We start from the raw sequence: 19,891 nt of genomic DNA, 5'->3' as shown, positions 1-19,891 counted from the left end.
ATCATCCAAGGCATTGCTTCCTCTGATTGCTAGGCTCACCAGATTAAGAACAAGATCTGGTTATATACAGTGCCGTGCGAAAGTATTCGGCCCCCTTGAACTTTTCAACCTTTTGCCACATTTCAGGCTTCAAACATAAAGATATAAAATTTAAATTTTTGGTGAAGAATCACCAACAAGTGGGACACAATTGTGAAGTGGAATGAAATCTATTGGATATTTTAAACTTTTTTAGCAAATAAAAAACTGAAAAGTGGTGCGTGCAAAATTATTCGGCCCCTTTACTTTCAGTGCAGCTAACTCACTCCAGAAGTTCAGCGAGGATCTCTGAATGATCCAATGTTGTCCTAAATGACTGATGGTGATAAATAGAATCCACCTGTGTGTAATCAAGTCTCTGTATAAATGCACCTGCTCTGTGATAGTCTCAGGGTTCTGTTGAAAGCGCAGAGAGCATCATGAAGACCAAGGAATACACCAGGCAGGTCCGTAATGCTGTTGTGGAGAAGTTTAAAGCCGGATTTGGATACAAAAAGATTTCCCAAGCTTTAAACATCCCAAGGAGCACTGTGCAAGCGATCATTTTGAAATGGAAGGAGTATCAGAGCACTGCAAATCTACCAAGACCTGGCCGTCCCTCTAAACTTTCAGCTCAGACAAGGAGAAGACTGATCAGAGATGCAGCCAAGAGGCCCATGATCACTCTGGATGAACTGCAGAGAACTACAGCAGAGGTGGGAGAGTCTGTCCATAGGACAACAATCAGTCGTACACTGCACAAATCTGGCCTTTATGGAAGAGTGGCAAGAAGAAAGCCATTTCTCAAAGCTATCCATAAAAAGTCTTGTCTAAAGTTTGCCACAAGCCACCTGGGAGACACACCAAACATGTGGAAGAAGGTGCTCTGGTCAGATGAAACCAAAATCGAACTTTTTGCCCACAATGCAAAACGATATGTTTGGCGTAAAAGCAACACAGCTCATCACCCTCAACACACCATCCCCACTGTCAAACATGGTGGTGGCAGCATCATGGTTTGGGCCTGCTTTTCTTCAGCAGGGACAGGGAATATGGTTAAAATTGAGGGGAAGATGGATGCAGCCAAATACAGGACCATTCTGGATGAAAACCTGTTGGAGTCTGCAAAAGACCTGAAACTGGGACGGAGATTTATCTTCCAACAAGACAATGATCCCAAACATACAGCAAAATCTACAAAGGAATGGTTCACAAATAAACGTATCCAGGTGTTAGAATGGCCAAGTCAAAGTCCAGACCTGAATCCAATCGAGAATCTGTGGAAAGAGCTGAAAACTGCTGTTCACAAAAGCTCTCCATCCAACCTCACTGAGCTCGAGCTGTTTTGCAAAGAAGAATGGGCAAGAATTTCAGTCTCTCGATGTGCAAAACTGATAGAGACATACCCCAAGCGACTTGCAGCTGTAATCGCAGCAAAAGGTGGCTCTACAAAGTATTAACGCAAGGGGGCCGAATAATTTTGCACGCCCCACTTTTCATTTTTTTATTAGTTAAAAAAGTTTCAAAAATCCAATAGATTTCGTTCCACTTCACAATTGTGTCCCACTTGTTGGTGATTCTTCACAAAAAAATTTTTTTTTATATCTTTATGTTTGAAGCCTGAAATGTGACAAAAGGTTGAAAAGTTCAAGGGGGCCGAATACTTTCGCAAGGCACTGTAAATACCGTGATGTTACCTGTTCTCCTGGAGAGGAAGCTGTGCCTGAGGGCTGGTGTTGCAAGGAACTTACTGCATCTGCTTCATCCATTCTGTGGATTTGTGCTTCCCCCCACCTTCCTGTTGCTTCTTGATCAATACCCAATTAGTCATCAAATCAATGGTTTTCAGGTTGACAGCTCAGAGGAAGCAAAGCCCTGTCCTTCGTAGCTGTCTGACTGCACACAGACACACAGTACAGAACAAAGCATGGTAAGTCAGTACTGGGGAATGGATTAGCTGCAAGGAGCCCATAAGCAATCCTAGTGAATAGTTTTTTGCCCTCTCTTTGCTTTTTTTTGGCACAGCTTCCACCCAACAGGCCTTTTATGAAGCCATCCTCTTTGACCTCTAAACTTTTACATCCTCTGTTACCTCTAACAGAACATTAATTATGCTGGCAGGATCTCTGGTTGCATTTTAACACCCAGGTTAAAAAGTTTAGAAGTTTGCAGAGTTTGCTTTCCATGCCTACTGGGATTTCTCAATGTCTTATCTCGGCTGGCGGTCCCATTGTCACAGGAGGCGGCTTGTGGCCAAACTCCGAAATAACTGTGTAACGAGCTCTGTGTGGTTGCATCTCTCTAATTACTCATAACGTGTTATCACAACATCTGCCCCTCTCAGGGAATTGGGGCATTTTTTCAATTTGTTCTTTTTAGCTGAATTTCTCAGCTCGGATCTGTTCAACATTCCTGCCAGCTGCCAGCTTGTTATACAGCAGCGAGGATGTGTAAAGTGAAGTCCAATCAGGAACCAATCAAATGTATTCTCTCTCTAGTTTATAACAGGGAGGGTGACTACATGGATGGATGCACGGAAGGATGGATGTGTGGATGTATAGAACAATGGTGGGTGGGTAGATTTGTACATAAATCCATAGTTGGATGTATAGATGTGTTGATGGATAAATGTATTGACTGGTGAATGGATAGGCGGAAGGACAAACAGATGGGTGGATGGGTAGACAGATGGGTGAGTGGATGGATGGGTGAATGGATGTATGAAAGAATGGGTGGGTGGATTGGTGCATGGATGGATGTATAGGTGGATTTATATATTTCTGGATGGATGAATATACTGACCGATGGATGGGTGGAAGGACAAACAGATGGGTGGATGGATGAGTGGTTTGTTTGGATGAATGAGTGGGTTGGTTATGCAAATTGATTGGATGGATGGGCGGGTGCACGGATGGGTAGATGGATGTATAGGTGGGTTTTTGTATGCATATGTAGATGGATGGACTCACTGGTGGGTGGATGGGCAAATGGATGAACATACAGGTAGGTGGATGGATAGATGGAAGGATAAATGGATGGAGAGAGGAACAAATAAATGGGAGGGTGGATGTCCTGGTGGGTAGTTGGGTGATTGGATGGATGGATGCATGAACTGATGAATAGGTAGGTTTATGTATGTATGTATGAATGTACCGATTGGTGGATGGACAGAAGGAGGAACAGATGGGTGGATGGATGGAAGGATGGATAAATTCACACACAGATGGATGGGCAGATGTAGAGATGGATGAAAGGATGGAGAGATGTATGGGTGGATGGATGGGAATTCTGGTGGATGGGTGGGGGATTGGATGGATAAATGGGTGCATGGATGGATAGATAAATGGATGGATAAATAGAAGGACAAACTGGTGGATGGATGGATGGACTGAAGAACAAATAAATGGGAGGATGGATGGATCAATGGACGGATGAATGGATGGACTGACAAACAAATACATGGGAGGATGGATGGATAGATGTGCTGGTGTTTAGTTGGGTGATTGGATGGATGGGTGGAAGGAGGAACTGATGGATGGAAGAATGGATAAATGCACATACAGATGGACGAATGGACAGATGGATGAATGTAGAGAGATGTATTCATGGCTTTATGTGTATGAGGGTGGATGATTGGATGGATAGGTGGGTGCATGGATAGATGGATAGGTGGTTTTATGGATAGTTGGATGGATGAATAGAAGGACAAACTGGTGGATGGATGGACAAATGGATCGTGCATAGATGGATAGATAGATGAACGCATGGGCTGTCGGATGTACAAAGGAATGGATGGGTGAATTGGTGGATGGATGCATGATAGATGGATGGAAGGAAGGATGCATGAATGGGTGGATAAAAGAAAAGTGTGGGTAGATAAGGAGATAAAGATAAAAGGAGGTGAGAAGATACAAATAGAAGAAGAAGATCATTTTGACAAATTGTGCAAAAGAAAAAGAGAGCAAAATTGGAGTTCCTGCCCACAGCAGACAATGAACAATGAAAAGTTTAATGCCGTGTACACGCGGTTGGACTTTCCGGCAGAAAAGGTCAGGCGGAATCATTCCATCGGATATTCCGATCACGTGTGAGCTTCATCTGACTTTTTTTGAAAATTCTGACAGACCTTGAAATAGAACATGTTTTAAATGTTTCCGACGGAATCAATTCCTACGGGGAAAAACGCTCGTCTGTATGCTATTCCGACGGTCCAAAAATTACGCATGGGCAGCTATTGACCACTGGCTATTGAACTTCCTTTTTCTAGTCCCGTCGTACGTGTTGTATGTCACCGCGTTCTAGACAATCGGACTTTGGTGTGATCGTGTGTAGGCAAGTCCATTTCAGCGTAACTCTGTCGGAAAAAACGTCAGAGTTTATTTTGACGGAAAAACCTGTCGTGTGTACATGGCATTACTCTAACGAGACTGATGAAACCCTGACGGTATGGCTAATGGCATTGTGATGTTTTGTTTTTTCATCCAGTATTTACAAAATGTTCCTATAATGAGAAAGAAAGAGTGGGGGAAGCCGAGAGAGAGAGATGAATATATAATTGGGATGGGAAGGGAGTGGGAGAGAGAGGAAGAAGATAATGAGTGAATGAAAGGAGGAGGTTGGAAAAGAGAAAGAAAGTAGGGAGAGGAGAGCGAGGAGATGAGAGAGAGAGAGAGAGAAGAATACAAAAGGTGGGGAGACATAGAAGAGAAAAAGGGTGAGGTGGGGGTGGAAAGAATGAGAGAGGAAAATAGCAACCAAAAAAGAAAGTGTGAAATGAGGAAAATAGAGAGTAGAAGGAGCTGGAAGGAAAGGAGAGAAGTGAAAGAGGAAGATAAAACTTGAAAGCGAGAGATATAAGGTGGGATCCGGGTGGAAGGTAAATATGGTAAACAACAAAAAAAAAGGAAAGAAAGAGGAAGGAGTGAAGAAAAGTGACAGAGAAGTAAAAGTAAGAGCGAGGAAGACATCAACATGGAGGGAGATAGAAAAGGTTAGATAGGAGTGGGAGAGATAAGGGGTAGAGACGAGTAATGGGAGATGGAGAGAGAATGAAGGTAAGTGCAACAGAGAATGAGAGGAGAGAGAGAGAAGAGTGAGAGACCAAGATAAACAGAGAGGGGGGAAGACACAAAAGATAGAAAGAGAAAGGAAGAAAAGATGAGAAGAAAGAGAGAGGAGCAAAGACTGAGATGAAGAGAGGGAGAGAGAAAAAAAAGAGTGAGAGAAGATAAAGAAAGAGAGGGAGGAATAGAGAATGATAAGAAGAGAAAGGGAAAGAAGTGAGAATATGGAAAAGAGAATGATAAGAAGAAAAAGGAAAAGAAGAGAGAATAGGGAAAAGAGAATGATAAGAAGAGAAAGACAAGAAGAGATAATAGGGAAAAGAGAATGATAAGAAGAGAAAGGAAAAGAGAGAATAGGGAAAAGAGAATGATAAGAAGAGAAAGGGAAAGAAGAGAGAATAGGGAAAAGAGAATGATAAGAAGAAAAAGGGAAAGAAGAGAGAATAGGGAAAAGAGAATGATAAGAAGAGAAAGACAAGAAGAGATAATAGGGAAAAGAGAATGATAAGAAGAGAAAGGGAAAGAAGAGACAATAGGGAAAAGAGAATGATAAGAAGAGAAAGACAAGAAGAGATAATAGGGAAAAGAGAATGATAAGAAGAGAAAGGGAAAGAAGAGAGAATAGGGAAAAGAGAATGATAAGAAGGGAAAGAAGAGAGAATAGGGAAAAGAGAATGATAAGAAGGGAAAGAAGAGAGAATAGGGAAAAGAGAATGATAAGAAGGGAAAGAAGAGAGAATAGGGAAAAGAGAATGATAAGAAGAGAAAGACAAGAAGAGATAATAGGGAAAAGAGAATGATAAGAAGAGAAAGGAAAAGAGAGAATAGGGAAAAGAGAATGATAAGAAGAGAAAGGGAAAGAAGAGAGAATAGGGAAAAGAGAATGATAAGAAGAAAAAGGGAAAGAAGAGAGAATAGGGAAAAGAGAATGATAAGAAGAGAAAGACAAGAAGAGATAATAGGGAAAAGAGAATGATAAGAAGAGAAAGGGAAAGAAGAGAGAATAGGGAAAAGAGAATGATAAGAAGAGAAAGACAAGAAGAGATAATAGGGAAAAGAGAATGATAAGAAGAGAAAGGGAAAGAAGAGAGAATAGGGAAAAGAGAATGATAAGAAGAGAAAGGGAAAGAAGAGAGAATAGGGAAAAGAGAATGATAAGAAGGGAAAGAAGAGAGAATAGGGAAAAGAGAATGATAAGAAGAGAAAGACAAGAAGAGATAATAGGGAAAAGAGAATGATAAGAAGAGAAAGGAAAAGAAGAGAGAATAGGGAAAAGAGAATGATAAGAAGAGAAAGGGAAAGAAGAGAGAATAGGGAAAAGAGAATGATAAGAGAAAGACAAGAAGAGATAATAGGGAAAAGAGAATGATAAGAAGAAAAAGGGAAAGAAGAGAGAATAGGGAAAAGAGAATGATAAGAAGAGAAAGGGAAGGAAGAGAGAATAGGGAAAAGAGAATGATAAGAAGAGAAAGGGAAAGAAGAGAGAATAGGGAAAAGAGAATGATAAGAAGAGAAAGGGAAGGAAGAGAGAATAGGGAAAGAGAATGATAAGAAGAGAAAGGGAAAGAAGAGAGAAGGGGGAAAATAGAGTGATAAGAAGAGAAAGGGAAAGAAGAGAGAAGGGGGACGTCACATCAAGAAAGAGAGGAAGGAAGAGCGAAATGATAAGAAGAGAAATGGAAAGACAAAGGGAAGCAAGAGAGAAGGAAAGAAAGAGATAATTCCTGTAAATAATATAAATACATATGTGCTCTTCATTTGCAGAACTATGATTATTTTTTCTTTGCAGGAATTCTTTATTACATAGTTTGGAAGAATTGCCTATATTCTATTGATTTTTCAAGGTTCATTTTGATGTTAAGGGAAAAAAACAAAAACCCTTGCCTAATATGTGAAACACGTATTCCCCCCTGTAGACAATGTTTGGACAAAAGTTCTTTACTCACCAGATCAACACCATAAATATATATGAGTGCAATTTCTTCACAGGCCAGGATATGATTGTTTTATAAGATGGGCAGAATGAGATAAGCAGCCAATCCATACGTGTGGGTGGGCTGGCAGCCCTGCTGGGGCACCAGATATAAGGCAGCCAGGGATAAGTCAGAGGAAGGCACACACCAGGCATCAGGAAAAAAAGCAAGGAGATGTCGTACAAGCGTGGCACCTGCCTGGGATTCATTATGCTCCTCATGGTCTCTCACCACCACACCAAGGGGAAACCACTGTCCAGCCTGCAGGTAGGTAGCACTCTGGGCAACACGGTATCATGGGCTCATACATTATAATCACTGCATTTTATGCTTCTGTATACCTATTTCATCATTATTATGGCTGTTATTTGTGTTTCCTATTGTTCATTTTTTCTTTTTTTTTTGCATAAATAAATATATGCAATAAAATGATTTTTAAAAAATGATTAGAAAAAAAAAACTGTAGTAATCTCAACATTGAGGCACTAAGGCTCCCAGCAAGTGTTTCTTTTTCTTTTTTTTTTTTTAGTACAGAAAACATTGGTAACCCCTAGCACAGTCAGAGTTCATATTTTACTGTTGTCACCACAGTACCATGACATCTGGATGCTATGGGATACTGCACTTGGCATGTCATCCGTATTCCCTGTATTGACTTAAATTGTTTTGGTTGGTGATGCCATGGCAATAGATTTGAAAGGATCAGGCAGGTAAGCATTTCAGAAAAGGCTAATATAGGAAAAGTGTGCTACATCAAAAAACTTCCATCTGTTGTTCCTGTAATTCAGGTCGGATGCTGAAACAAGGATTCTGATGGTTTGCTATAGGCAACAAGCATCCAGACTGTTTCTAACTGTGATAACTGCAGTCCAGGTCTGAAAATAAAATAAATTGGTTCCCATGGACAGCAAGGAATTATCTGTTTGCACCTTTTCATGCATCAGTCCCTATGTATCTCACAGGATCCTACTAAAATAGAATAATAATTATTATTATTAATAAACCAAGCCAATAACTTTAATTTTAATTGTTTCCTACTATCCTATCAATAAAATAATAATCATCCAAGCTTTTTTTTTTTTTGTGAATGTAAAGTAAAATCTAAATGCAGTAATACATAACAAATAATCACATTTTATTTTTTATGTACTGATTGCTACAAGGTGATGATCGATGAAATTGGTTTGATTTTGCTATCGCTGACTTGGTTTTAATTTCTGTCTGCCATAACCCGGATTATGTGCTCAAGGGCAGGTTGATTTGTATTTTACATTAAACCCTTCTGATTGCAATGTCTACAAATGTGCTGATGTCCAGCTCTGAGATGACCAAACCACCTTCTTCCTAGAGCTTGTCCAGGTTGCTGGAGGACAACTTTGAGCGTTCCTTTGGTTCTGATGAGGCGGAACAGCAGCTGGTACCGACCGATTCTCTGGACCAATTGGACCCAGAACTTCAGTGGAACAAAAACCGGTTGGAGCAAAGCGACAGTCCCCATGAGATGACGCTCCAGCAGCTGCTAAACGACCCCGTCGGCACATCACGAAGATACAGACAAAGAAACAAAAAGGGCTATTCTAGAGGATGTTTCGGGGTGAAGCTGGACAGAATCGGAGCGTTCAGTGGGCTGGGCTGCTGAGCTATAGGTAAGATGTAGGGGCATGACAGAACAAGTTTGCTTCACTGATGTCTTGGCCCATCTGTGGTGGGCTGATGATTTTTTTAAAACAGGGTCAAGTTTGTTTGGTGTAGAATAGGCTGTAAGCCTACTAAGGGCTCAGACAGTAGAAATGGTAGGGGAGCAGATGTAAAGCTGAGCACACACCTGGACAAGACTAGCAAGGAACGTTGGGTGTAATGGCCCCCTGAGCTTAGGAACAGGTGAATACTATGTAGGTAAGTTGCCTACTAAGGTAAGTTGAATACAAATCATTAAAGAGCTAGTTAAAAACCCCTTCCATACTGTATTATTATCAGACAGAGATGCAAATAGTGCCACCAATATAGGTCATAATAAACCTTAGCAGGATTCACGCTTGTGCGTTACTGTAATGCATGCATTGCTGCAATGAGCAGTAACATACAAAACATGTTTTGTTTTACTGCAGTGACAATCATTCTAAATTTCACCCCATGTACCTAATGACCTAATGCATGGGTTTGCATTTCTAAACATTGCATTACCAAAATCTGCGATTTTAGGCATGTTAGCATGTGTGGGCAGCCCATTTGATTTAAATCATACCCCAGTGCACTAAAGCCCTGGGGCCGGATTTGGCCCTTGGCTTGTCTTTATCTGGCCCCTGAGGCATTATTCCTGCCTCTGACACCAACCATGGGACAATATTCCTGTTACTGACACCCACAATGGGGCACTGTTCTTTCCACTGACACCAATGATGGGGCATGAGTCCTTCCACTGACAACAAAAATGGGGCACTATTCCTTCCACTGACACCAACTATTTCTCCACCTAATACCATAGATGGGGCATTGTTTACTCTCACTGGGCACAGTCTGGCCCCATAAAGTCTGAGAGACAGTAAACTGGCCCTTTCTTTGGAACGTTTAGGAGACCCCTGCACTAATACTATGAACCTGTTTTTGTAAAGTGCCCAAATGCATGCTGTCTGTTGCATTTAAAAAAAAGGGTCATGTGTGATTTTTGGGCATGTTAGGGTATATTGGCACTCCATTCATTTTGAACTGTCTTAGTGCCATGCATGTTGATGCTCCACATAACATACGTTAACACACCAGAGATAAGTAAATAGACCCTTAAACAAATGTCTAGCTACTGTACACGTTTTTTTTTTTGGTGTAGGAAACTTTTAGAACCCCTGTGTACCCAAAGTAGTTGGAAAAGTTTCAAAGTTTCCCCGCAGGACCCCTTCAATAGTTCAACAAGTTGAAGACAAATAATATTAAAGTGCATGTAAATCCAATTTTGTTTTGGTTTTGTTATATATAGAATGTCAAAAGGTTAGACCATCTGTCAGATTTTTATTACTGTGTCCCTGAGGAGATTCACCCTCTCTGGTGAACACTGCTTCTCTTACACAAAGCGATGGGAAATCTAAAAATACTGAGTTGTCATCAGAACAGGCGAAGAAAGGAAATCTTCCAAAGGATGAGCCTGTTCTGGTGACAACTATTCCCTCACTGTGGAGAGATCTCCTTTTATTTCCTGCTGTGTCACTGGGACAGGAAGTAAAGGGAAATCCCCCAAAGTCATTCAGAAAAAATAACCGTCCAGGGATTCAAAACTAGGGAAAAAAAAGTTATGGCTTTACATTCACTCTTATGGGAAATTAAGGGAGGAGGAGAAAAGCATCAGCAAAGTCTTGGCCATTAACAAAATTTAAATTAATTTATTGAAGAGATACATTAGCAAAGACGAATGACAGACAGGGCGATAATTGCTACAAGACCGCTCCATCGATATTTCATCACTGAAGAGGAATTAATGAATAAGCCAAGAAGTGCGTGTTTCTTTCTCCGCGCAGGATGATTGACAGCTCAGATAAGCTGGATAATTACAGCCGCTGTCCTTGGTGCTGAAACCACACTGAGCTGCCTATATGGCCATGCTGAGCTGGAATACAAGGAGCTCCATACTGGGATTGCTTCCTCTCCCAGTACAGAATTTGCTGGTAAAATAAGAATGAATTAAACAGATGATTCAGCTTATATTTCTCAGATATTCTAGGCTTATCGATACCTGGGGTCAGGGGACAGTCTCAGCAGCTGTAAGACTTTATATAAGACTTTATTAGCAGGAGTATGGTGTAGATAGCACTAAATTCCCCCTCCTCATGTCATAAACTCACACCTCCCCACTTTGTTTTTGCTGCATTTTCTAAACTCACATCATTGAAAAGTATAAATCCCAAAGGATACATGCATGGTATAGGCTCATTGAATGAAGCAAACAGCAATGGACACGGATTCCTTCACTCACACTGCAGTGGTCTGTGCTGGCAGAGCTGAGAAATAGCCACACCCCTCATCACAAGCATCCTCACTTGTATTGTAAAAAGGGGGGGGCGTGTCTGTTCAGTTTAGTTTTATTACTGAGCATACTGACTCACCAAACACATTGCAATCTGACCATGCAGTCTTGGCAACATCGGGTGTAACTTCAGTCCACTTCTAAGGTAGCTCCATCCCCCTCTGGTGCTGCCGTTATGGCGGATGAGCTGATGGGCTCTGCCTGGTCCTCAGGTCCCCATAGGCACATCTGTGCACATGGCAGACAATTTTCCATGCATACACAAAGATGGGGAAGTCTTGGAACTTCCCTGGTAGCCATTTTTCCATGCATGGGAAAGCATATGCATGCCCAGATGGGCAAAAGAAACCAGTGTATGTACAGCTGTGCTGCAGGTAATGCGGGAAGGGAAGGGGGGGGTGTAATTCTTGCCAAGGCGAGAAATGTGAAGGCGCTGCTTGGTTAAAAAAAGAAAAATAATGTTCAGTTGTAAGAGAGGGAGGGGGGAGGAGGCATGACATGGCCTTTAAGGTGAAGGTCCACTTCAAATGCTCCAAAGCTATGTAATATGAGCACCTATATAAACTTGATCCCATCAATCTGTATCCAATTAGGCAGGCTCCTGCACTGTATGTTGGTAGAGCTAAAGTAAATTGTACAATCAGATTGTAACATGCGTAGTGAGTTTACCTTTGTTGCCCATTAGACAGCGGAGTCATATTTAGCCACACCGCTCTGCTGCCGTAACAAAGGTCTTGCTTCTTTTTTTGCTACAACAGTTGAATGGCATGTCTAAATATAATAAGTAATAACCAATTACCAGGCGTAAGAAACCATTTCCCACACTGGGTTCCAAATGCACTGGATTTGCAATCTGCTGCAGAGTCAATAGATTCCTAATAACACCCTGAACACAGATTACTGACACAGTGCATTTGACTGCACTATATTCCAATGTACTACTAGTACTATATGATCCAGTTGCAGTGCGCATGCCCTACTTTTTGGTGTGATTCAGTGCGATTTTGGCCTATTCAAATGAATTGGCTGAAAATCACATTTCACTGAATATCCCGTTCCTGTGCGATTCTGGTGGGAACCAGCACTAAATCAGGGCAATAAAACATTCCTCCCCAATGGTGTAACAGGTGGAACTATATATCACTCAAAGGCAATAGTTTAGCTGGAAGTGGAGCTTGGTGGGATAAGTCATCCCTGTTTTTTTATGTTGCTTGATGATCACTCTAATTGGATATCCATGCCATAGAGCCAGGACTTCTACCCAACTATCATGGAGCTGCAGACCTGGGAATGGTGGGAACCTCTCAAAATGGTCACAGCAGGTATGCAGATCTTAGAATTCAGCACAGGGATGGTGGAGAACCTTCATAATGAGCATAGAAATAATGAGCGTAGCAAGTGTGCATACCTGGGAACTCAATACGTTTATGGTTGAAGCCCCTAATGGACACAACAGGTGTGTAGACTGGAAACTCAACTGATGGTGGGAGCCCCTTGTAATGGGTACAGCAACTGTGCAAATCAAGGAACTCAGTGCAGGGATTGTGGGAGACCCTTCTAATGGGTACAGCAACTGTAGAAACCAAGGAACCCAACACAGGGATGGTGGGAGACCGTCATAATGGGCACAGCAGGTATGCATACCTAGGAACTCAGTACAAGGATGGTGAAAGCCCTCATAGTGGCCATAGCAGGAATACAGACCAGGGAACTGGAGAGACAGAAGAGACTGTCACGGGGGTTTCACTCTCCAGGGCTTACCAAACAATGAATTATGACATCTCTGTGGACTGAATCCCTTTGAATCAATGTCTTGCTATACTGGAGTTTTCTCTTAACATGGTAAAAGGGCATTATTAACATCTGTGATCTGTTTACAGGGTCTACATCCCTCTTCGATGGGACTGGATATCATTCAGCTCCAGAACACATCAACATTCTTCAACTTTGACACCCACATAATGTGTTTCAACTACCAACCCGGCCAATCGTTATTCTACAGTCATCCTATTTTGTAAGATCAGATGACAGAGCTTTACTTTGGAACTTTATGGGTCTCATTTACTAGGGTGGTACACTCTGCACATATCAATGCAGCCAGGGGTACCTTACTGTGATGTACTAGAAGTGAATGTGATTTATATATATGTGTGCGTAAAAAATGCACGCTGATGCCTGGCTGGGACTGGGAACACCCAACACCCCCATCCCAATTCAAGCAAGCACGACCACCGCCATGGCAGCCTATTTCTGAGCGCACAGCAGACGCCGGGCAGATTCAGAGGACTGAACAGTTACTTCTGCGGCGTCCTCATGCGATATTGATTTTTTTTCTAGTTATCTAAGTTTGCTTCAGCTCAGAAATGTGTCAGTTTAAATATTAAAGTCCATTTCATTTTTACCTGTGTTACAGTTCTGCTTAAATTCTAAATAAATAAAACAATTAACAAATATCCATCATTTTTGTTTCACTAATTTAAATATTTGTAATCACACAGAAGCTGGTAACTCCAAGGGCTCGTTTAGACCTACGAATAGGGAAGGGGAGGTAAAAACATGCAATTGAGGAGCATTTTTACTGACTCTAACTACCCCAGCCCCCATGCTGCAAATGCAGCAGACAGGGTGTTCACACACCGTGACAAAAATGATCCCCCCATCAGTTTCAGCAGGCAGTACTGCTACTGAATGAAACCCATTGAATGGGGCCGCATCACCCTTGCCTGCAATGCAAGTGGTTGCGGCATGGTAGCAACATATCGCCTCCTCACCGCCTGTCAAACTCTTCTGACCACAATCTTGCTGCACATCTAAACTTAAGCCCCATACACACTATCACATTTTCTGCAGATTTTTTCCTTCAGATTTACCAAAACCATATAATATGAGGTCAAACCTTAGGAGTTTCAATGTGTATGCAACCAGGCAGGCCCTTGCACTACATGGTTTTGGTAAATCTGAAGACAAAAATCTGCAGAAAATCTGATAGTGTGTATGGGGCTTTCGCCTAATATATGATTTATAAAAAAATATTAAGACCCCCTTCACACTGAGGTGCTTTTCAGGCATTTTAGCGCTACAAATAGCGCCTGAAAAGCGTCTCTCATGCCTCCCCAGTGTGAAAGCCTGAGTGCTTTCACACTGGGGCGGTGCGCATGCAGGACGGGGAAAAAAGTCCTACAAGCAGCATCTTTGGGGCAGTTTGGGAGCGTTGTATACATCGCTCCCAAAATGCCCTGCTCATTGAAATGAATGGACAGTGCTGCCGAACTGCCTGCAAAGCGTTTCAGCAGTGCCGCAACACGGGCTCTTTTAACCCTTTCTTTGCCGCTAGCAGGGGTTAAAAGCACCCCGCTAGCAGCCGAAAAGCACCGATAAAACTACAGTAAAGCTGCTTCTAGAACTAGCAGCGCTGTACCGCTAACGCCAGGCGCTTTCAGTGTGAAAGTAACCAGGTGACCTGGGAATACTTCATTTACATTGATCAATTACCATTGAAGTATAATGTATAATTATATACATTATATAATGTATAAGTGTAATACAAATATATATATATAGAGAACAAGATATTAATGAACAGTCATGTGCTCACCCCCCCTCCCTCTGTCTGCACACAGCACTAATAAAAAAGCTGTTCATACAGATAGATGGAAGATTTTTTTTTTTAAGTCTTGCACTGCCGGCGGGGTCTGAACCATCGTTTTGCTAGCAAAGAAGCTGCGAATATTCGACTTTAGTAAATTAGGTCCAGAGTTGCGTCCATTCTGTTATTAAAACTGTTTCATTTTGTAAATGTGAGAATTAACTTGTTTCCATGTTTGTAGTCCAGTTTTCTGTTTAAGCAAAACACTATAATGGAATGGTAAGGCTTTCTTTTCTTTTCTTTTCTTTTTTTTTTTGCTAAGGTGTTGTGTTCTTGATTAAACAAGGAAACCCAACAATAATTCTTTTTTTTTTTTTAATAAAGTAAAAAAAAAACTTCAGGAATTATTTTTATGGTCAACTTTTATTGGGTCAGCTTGGCACAATGTAATTATCCATATCTTATATCTGGAGGGAGCTGGGGATGCTGTGTATAGAAGGGAAGCAGCTAGAGTAGCTCCTTCTGGTCCACATCCATTCACTGTCCACAGCTTGCCAGTGCCACCTCAATCTCTGCAACATCTCCAAGATACGCCCCTTCCTAACCAAAGACACCACAAAGCTCCAAATTCACTCCCTGGTTATCTTTCGCCTCGACTACTGCAACTCCCTTCTCATTGGCTTACCTCTAACTAGGCTATCCCCCCTTCAGTCCATCATGAATGTTGCTGCCAGGCTCATCCACCTTACAAACCGCTCAGCATCTGCTATACCCCTCTGCCAATCCCTCCATTGGCTTCCGCTCACCCAACAAATTTAATTAACTGCTTCTGGACCAAGCCTCCTTTTGACACTTGTTTACAAATTAAAATCCGTATTTTTTGCTAGAAAATGACTTAGAACCCCCAAACACACACACACATAAATATATATTTATTTATTTATTGGAGAATAAAATGGCGTTCGTTGCAATTATTTATGTCGTACGCAATTTACGCAGTGGTCTTTCAAACATTTTATAGTTTTTGAAAAAAATACATTTCACTGAATAAAAAAATAAATAAATAAACAGTAAAGTTAGCCCAATTTTTTTGTATATTGTGAAAGATGATGTTACGCTGAGTAAATAAATATCTAACGTGTTACGGTTTAAAATTGTGCACACTTGTGGAATGGTTAAAAAAATGACAGTTATTAAAAATCTCCATAGGCGAAGCTTTACCGGTTATGAATTTAGGGTTACAGAGGAGGTCTTGTGCTAGAATTCTTGTACTCACTCGATGATCGTGGTGATACCTCATATGTGTGATTTGAACACCATTTACATTTGCGGCCGTAACTTACATATGTATTTTCTTTGGTGCACAAGCACACAGGACGGGGGCGCTTTACATTTTTTTTTCTCTTATTTATTTTTACACTATTTCTAAAAAAAATCTGATCTTTTTTAGTGCTGTCACAAGGAATATAAACATCCCTTGTGGCAGTAACAGGCAGTGACAGGTAGTCTTTATGGAGGAATCTGGGGTCTAAAAGACCCCAACCCCTCCTCTGCGCTTAAAGTATTCAAGACCCCAAAATCTGTGTTTTGGAGAACTGTGGATTTTTTTAAATCGGCGCCATTGGCAGCCGAGTAAACCGGAAGTGATGTCATGACATCGCTTCTGAGTTACTACATTGGAGACCCGATCTAAGCCAAATCCAGCATTGTTCAGGACTCCGGCCAGCCGATGGATGTGCCGGCTGGTCGCTCAGGTCTCTGGGTGGCACGGGAGACCCGGGGTGGAGTGGCGGTGGGGGGGCGGTCCCTTCCATTGCTCGGGATAACAGCCAAGCCGCTGCTGAGTTGTTATCACAAGAAAGCTGGCCACCAGCTCTAAAAAACGGTACTGGGGTGAAGCCTGTAGCTGCAGGCTTCACCCCGGTACAGCCACTTCCTCAGAGCGATGTACAGGTATGTCGTTTTGTGGGAAGTGGTTAAAAATACTATCAATAACTTAGAAAGCCATCCACAACTTGGCCCCCAGATATATCACTAACCTAGCCTCAAAATACCGACCTAATTGTTCTATTCCTTCCTCCCAAGACCTCCTGCTTTCTAGCTCCCTTGTCACCTCATCCCATGTTCACCTCTAGGACTTCTCCAGAGCCTCTCCCATATTCTGGAACTCCCTACTCCAGTCTGTCTATCTCCTACTCTATCCACTTTTAGATGATCCCTGAAAAATCATCTATTCAGGGAGACCTATTCTGCCCCCCCCCCCCCCCAACAACTTTACATTTATTTTCTCCATCCGCCCATTTCCTACAGCTACTACCTTTTGTATCTCTTGACCCTCCCTTAGATTGTAAGCTCTAATGAGCAGGGCCCTCTATTTTCTCCTGCATTAAACTTTATTGTAACTGTACTGTCTGCCCTCATGTTGTAAAGTGCTGTGTAAACTGGCGGTGCTATATAAGTCTTGTATAATAATAAATAATAGAGCAGGTCCCAGCAGATCACGCCTTTCACAGTATGTAGTGCAAGTTACTACAGCAGTTCTCAGCAACCCCAGTGGCTCCCCAGATATAAGATATAATTACATCATACCAAATTGGACCAATGTTTGGCAATAAAGATAATTCCTGGAGTTCTACTTTAAACTGTAAATAAATTGCAATTTTTACATTTTGGATAAAGTTTGGAAGGATTGTAATCCCATTAGGTTTTTATTTACACGGCCAGTTTTCCCCTCGGAATAAACTCCAAAGGTTTTTCCGACAGATTTCCGATGGAGTTCTGCTGAAACCGTCTTGTGTACACATGATCAAACCAAAGTCCAATTGTTAAGAACGCGGTGACATACAACACGTACGACAGGACTAGAAAAAGGAAGTTCAATAGCCAGTAGCCAATAGCCTCCATCTCGTACTTGCTTCAGAGCATGCGTCATTTTTGGTCCGTCGGAACAGCATACAGACGAGCGGTTTTCCCAATAGCAATTGGTTCTGTCGGAAATATTTAAAACATGTTCTATTTCTAGGTCCGCCAGAATTTTTGTACAAAAAAGTCAGACGAGGCATACACACGATCGTAATATATACGATGGAAAGCTTCCATCTGACTTTTTCTATCAGACATTCTGCTCATGTGTACGCGGCATAAGAGTCCAAAGTGATGTTTTATTAAAGAGGGATTCCACCTACAAAAACAATATTAAAAGCCAGCAGCTATAAATACTGCAGCTGCTGACTTTTAATAAATAGACACTCACCTGTCCCGGGGTCCAGCGATGTCGGCAGCTGAAACCGATCGATTGCTCGGGTCTCGGCTGCTGCCGCCGTCATTATAGGTGAGGGAATCAGGAAGTGAAGTGTTGCGGCTTCACTTCCCAGTTCCCTACTGCGCATGCGCGAGTCGCACAGCGCACTAGGAATGGTCCGTGTTGTCTCTAGGACCCATGTGGGTCTCAGCAGACAGTATGGCGGGACAGGAAACGGCATAGACTCCCGTGGGAGTCTATGCCCGGAAGTGGGTGCAAACACCTGTCTTAGACAGGTATCTGCACCCCCATCCCCCCTGAAAGGTGCCAAATGTGACACGTAGGGGGGGAGGGTTCCGATGAGCAGAAGTTCCACTTTAGGATGGAACCCCACTTTAACCACTTCAACCCCGGAAAGGATTTGCCCCCTTCCCAACCAGAGCCTTTTTGCGATTCGGCACTGCGTTGCTATAACTGACAATTGCGCGTTCGTGCAATGTTGTACCCAAACAAAATTTACGTCCTTTTTTTCCCACAAATAGAGCTTTCTTTTGGTGGTATTTGATTGCCTCTGCAGTTTTTATTTTTTTGCACTATAAACAAAAAAAGAGGGACCATTTTGGAAAAAATGCATTATTTTTTTACTTTTCGCTATAATAAATATTCCCCCAAAATATCTAAAAAATATATATTTTTTCCTCAGTTTAGGCCGATACGTATTCTTCTACAAATTTTTGGTAAACAAAAATCGTAATAAGCGTATATTGATTGGTTTGCGCAAAATTTATAGCGTCTACAAAATAGGGGATAGTTTAGCCCACTGTCAGCTGAAAACGGGTGACAGGAGTACAGAATGAACTGCACTCCTATGACCCATAGGAGAAGTAAAATCAAAAAAGCTCTGGGAAATCCAAACATTTTGAGTTGTCACCTAAATCGGAGGTGAGGGGAAATCTTCCAATGGGGACACTGATGATGGCAACTGACCGTCTAGGAGGAGATGCTTACTCGCTTTGAGGAGATCCTCATCTTACTTCCTGGATCTCTTCTTACTTTTATAATATGTTCCCATTGGGAATTTTCATCTTCTCTATTTGTCTTAATGACCATTGCATCCTCAGAACAGAGAGTTAAGGGAGATCAAAACCTTCAGAGTTGTCCCCTAAAATAGGGCAGAGACACTAAAAATGGTGGAGAACCCCAGTGCTGGACATACACAGGAGAGGTTTTTCATCTTGGAAGCGTTCCATCAGATTTAAAGTGATAAACACACTGTTTAATTTACATTAACCCTTCTATTTCTATATGTGGATGATGGCACTGTAATTATTTTAATACAAAAAACATCTAAGTACTTTTTCTTATGTGATATACAGCTATCACAAGACCCAGATCTTTCCCAGTCTGTATGCAAGGAAACATAAGCAGAAGGAGCTTCTAGTCCTCTGCTGCTGGTCACATATTCAAAGTAAAAAAACAGCTTTTGCAATACAGAGTAAAATAAATAATTAATATCAATAAACTTTTCAAATAAGATGATGTGGGCGGATTTCTGCCAGCCACAGGCTGTGTCACTCCCCTCCATCCTGTGTCTTAGAATAAGAGAGAGGTGAAGCCTCTATTAATCTACATGTAATATCCTACTCTCGTTATGTTTAGCTGGTTAGTGGGAATGGAGGGAGGGAGTGGGCTGTCATATACCACTGTGTATACGCCCACATGTGTGACTCTGTAGTCATATGGGTCTCTCAGATGTGATAGGGAGGAAATGCTCAGCATAGAAACTCAGTGAAAACTGAGCTTGTGCAGAGCTGCCAACACTGCTTTGCAAAATCCCTAGCTGATTTAAGGACATGAACAGAAGGGGGAGATAAAGAGCAGCAGGATCAACCAGGTTTTTTTTGCAGAATACAGAAAACGAATCTCATAGTGACTGAGTATGAACAGCATGTAATACACAATTTATTGATAGTATTTTATGATGTTGGTTTAGTGACA

At 41.7% G+C, this 19,891-nt stretch overlaps 1 protein-coding gene across 1 annotated transcript; it reads left to right on the top strand.

The window, feature by feature from the left end:
* The first annotated feature begins 7,164 nt into the window (after positions 1-7,164).
* LOC143934272 (C-type natriuretic peptide 1) lies at positions 7,165-13,519 on the top strand. The gene is made up of 3 exons (XM_077457737.1): positions 7,165-7,321; positions 8,403-8,700; positions 12,947-13,519. Exons 1-2 carry the CDS (start codon positions 7,229-7,231, stop codon positions 8,691-8,693), a joined length of 384 nt encoding a protein of 127 aa, XP_077313863.1. The 5' UTR covers positions 7,165-7,228; the 3' UTR covers positions 8,694-8,700; positions 12,947-13,519.
* The last annotated feature ends 6,372 nt before the right edge of the window (positions 13,520-19,891 follow it).

The sequence above is a fragment of the Lithobates pipiens genome, unplaced genomic scaffold (genome assembly GCF_037356315.1).
Source record: "Lithobates pipiens isolate NorthernLeopardFrog02 unplaced genomic scaffold, aLitPip1_a1.2 Scaffold_27, whole genome shotgun sequence".
Taxonomy (NCBI): Eukaryota; Metazoa; Chordata; class Amphibia; order Anura; family Ranidae; genus Lithobates; species Lithobates pipiens.
The sequence above is the reverse complement of the archived record's forward strand: the minus strand, read 5'-3'. Positions and strand labels throughout refer to the sequence as shown.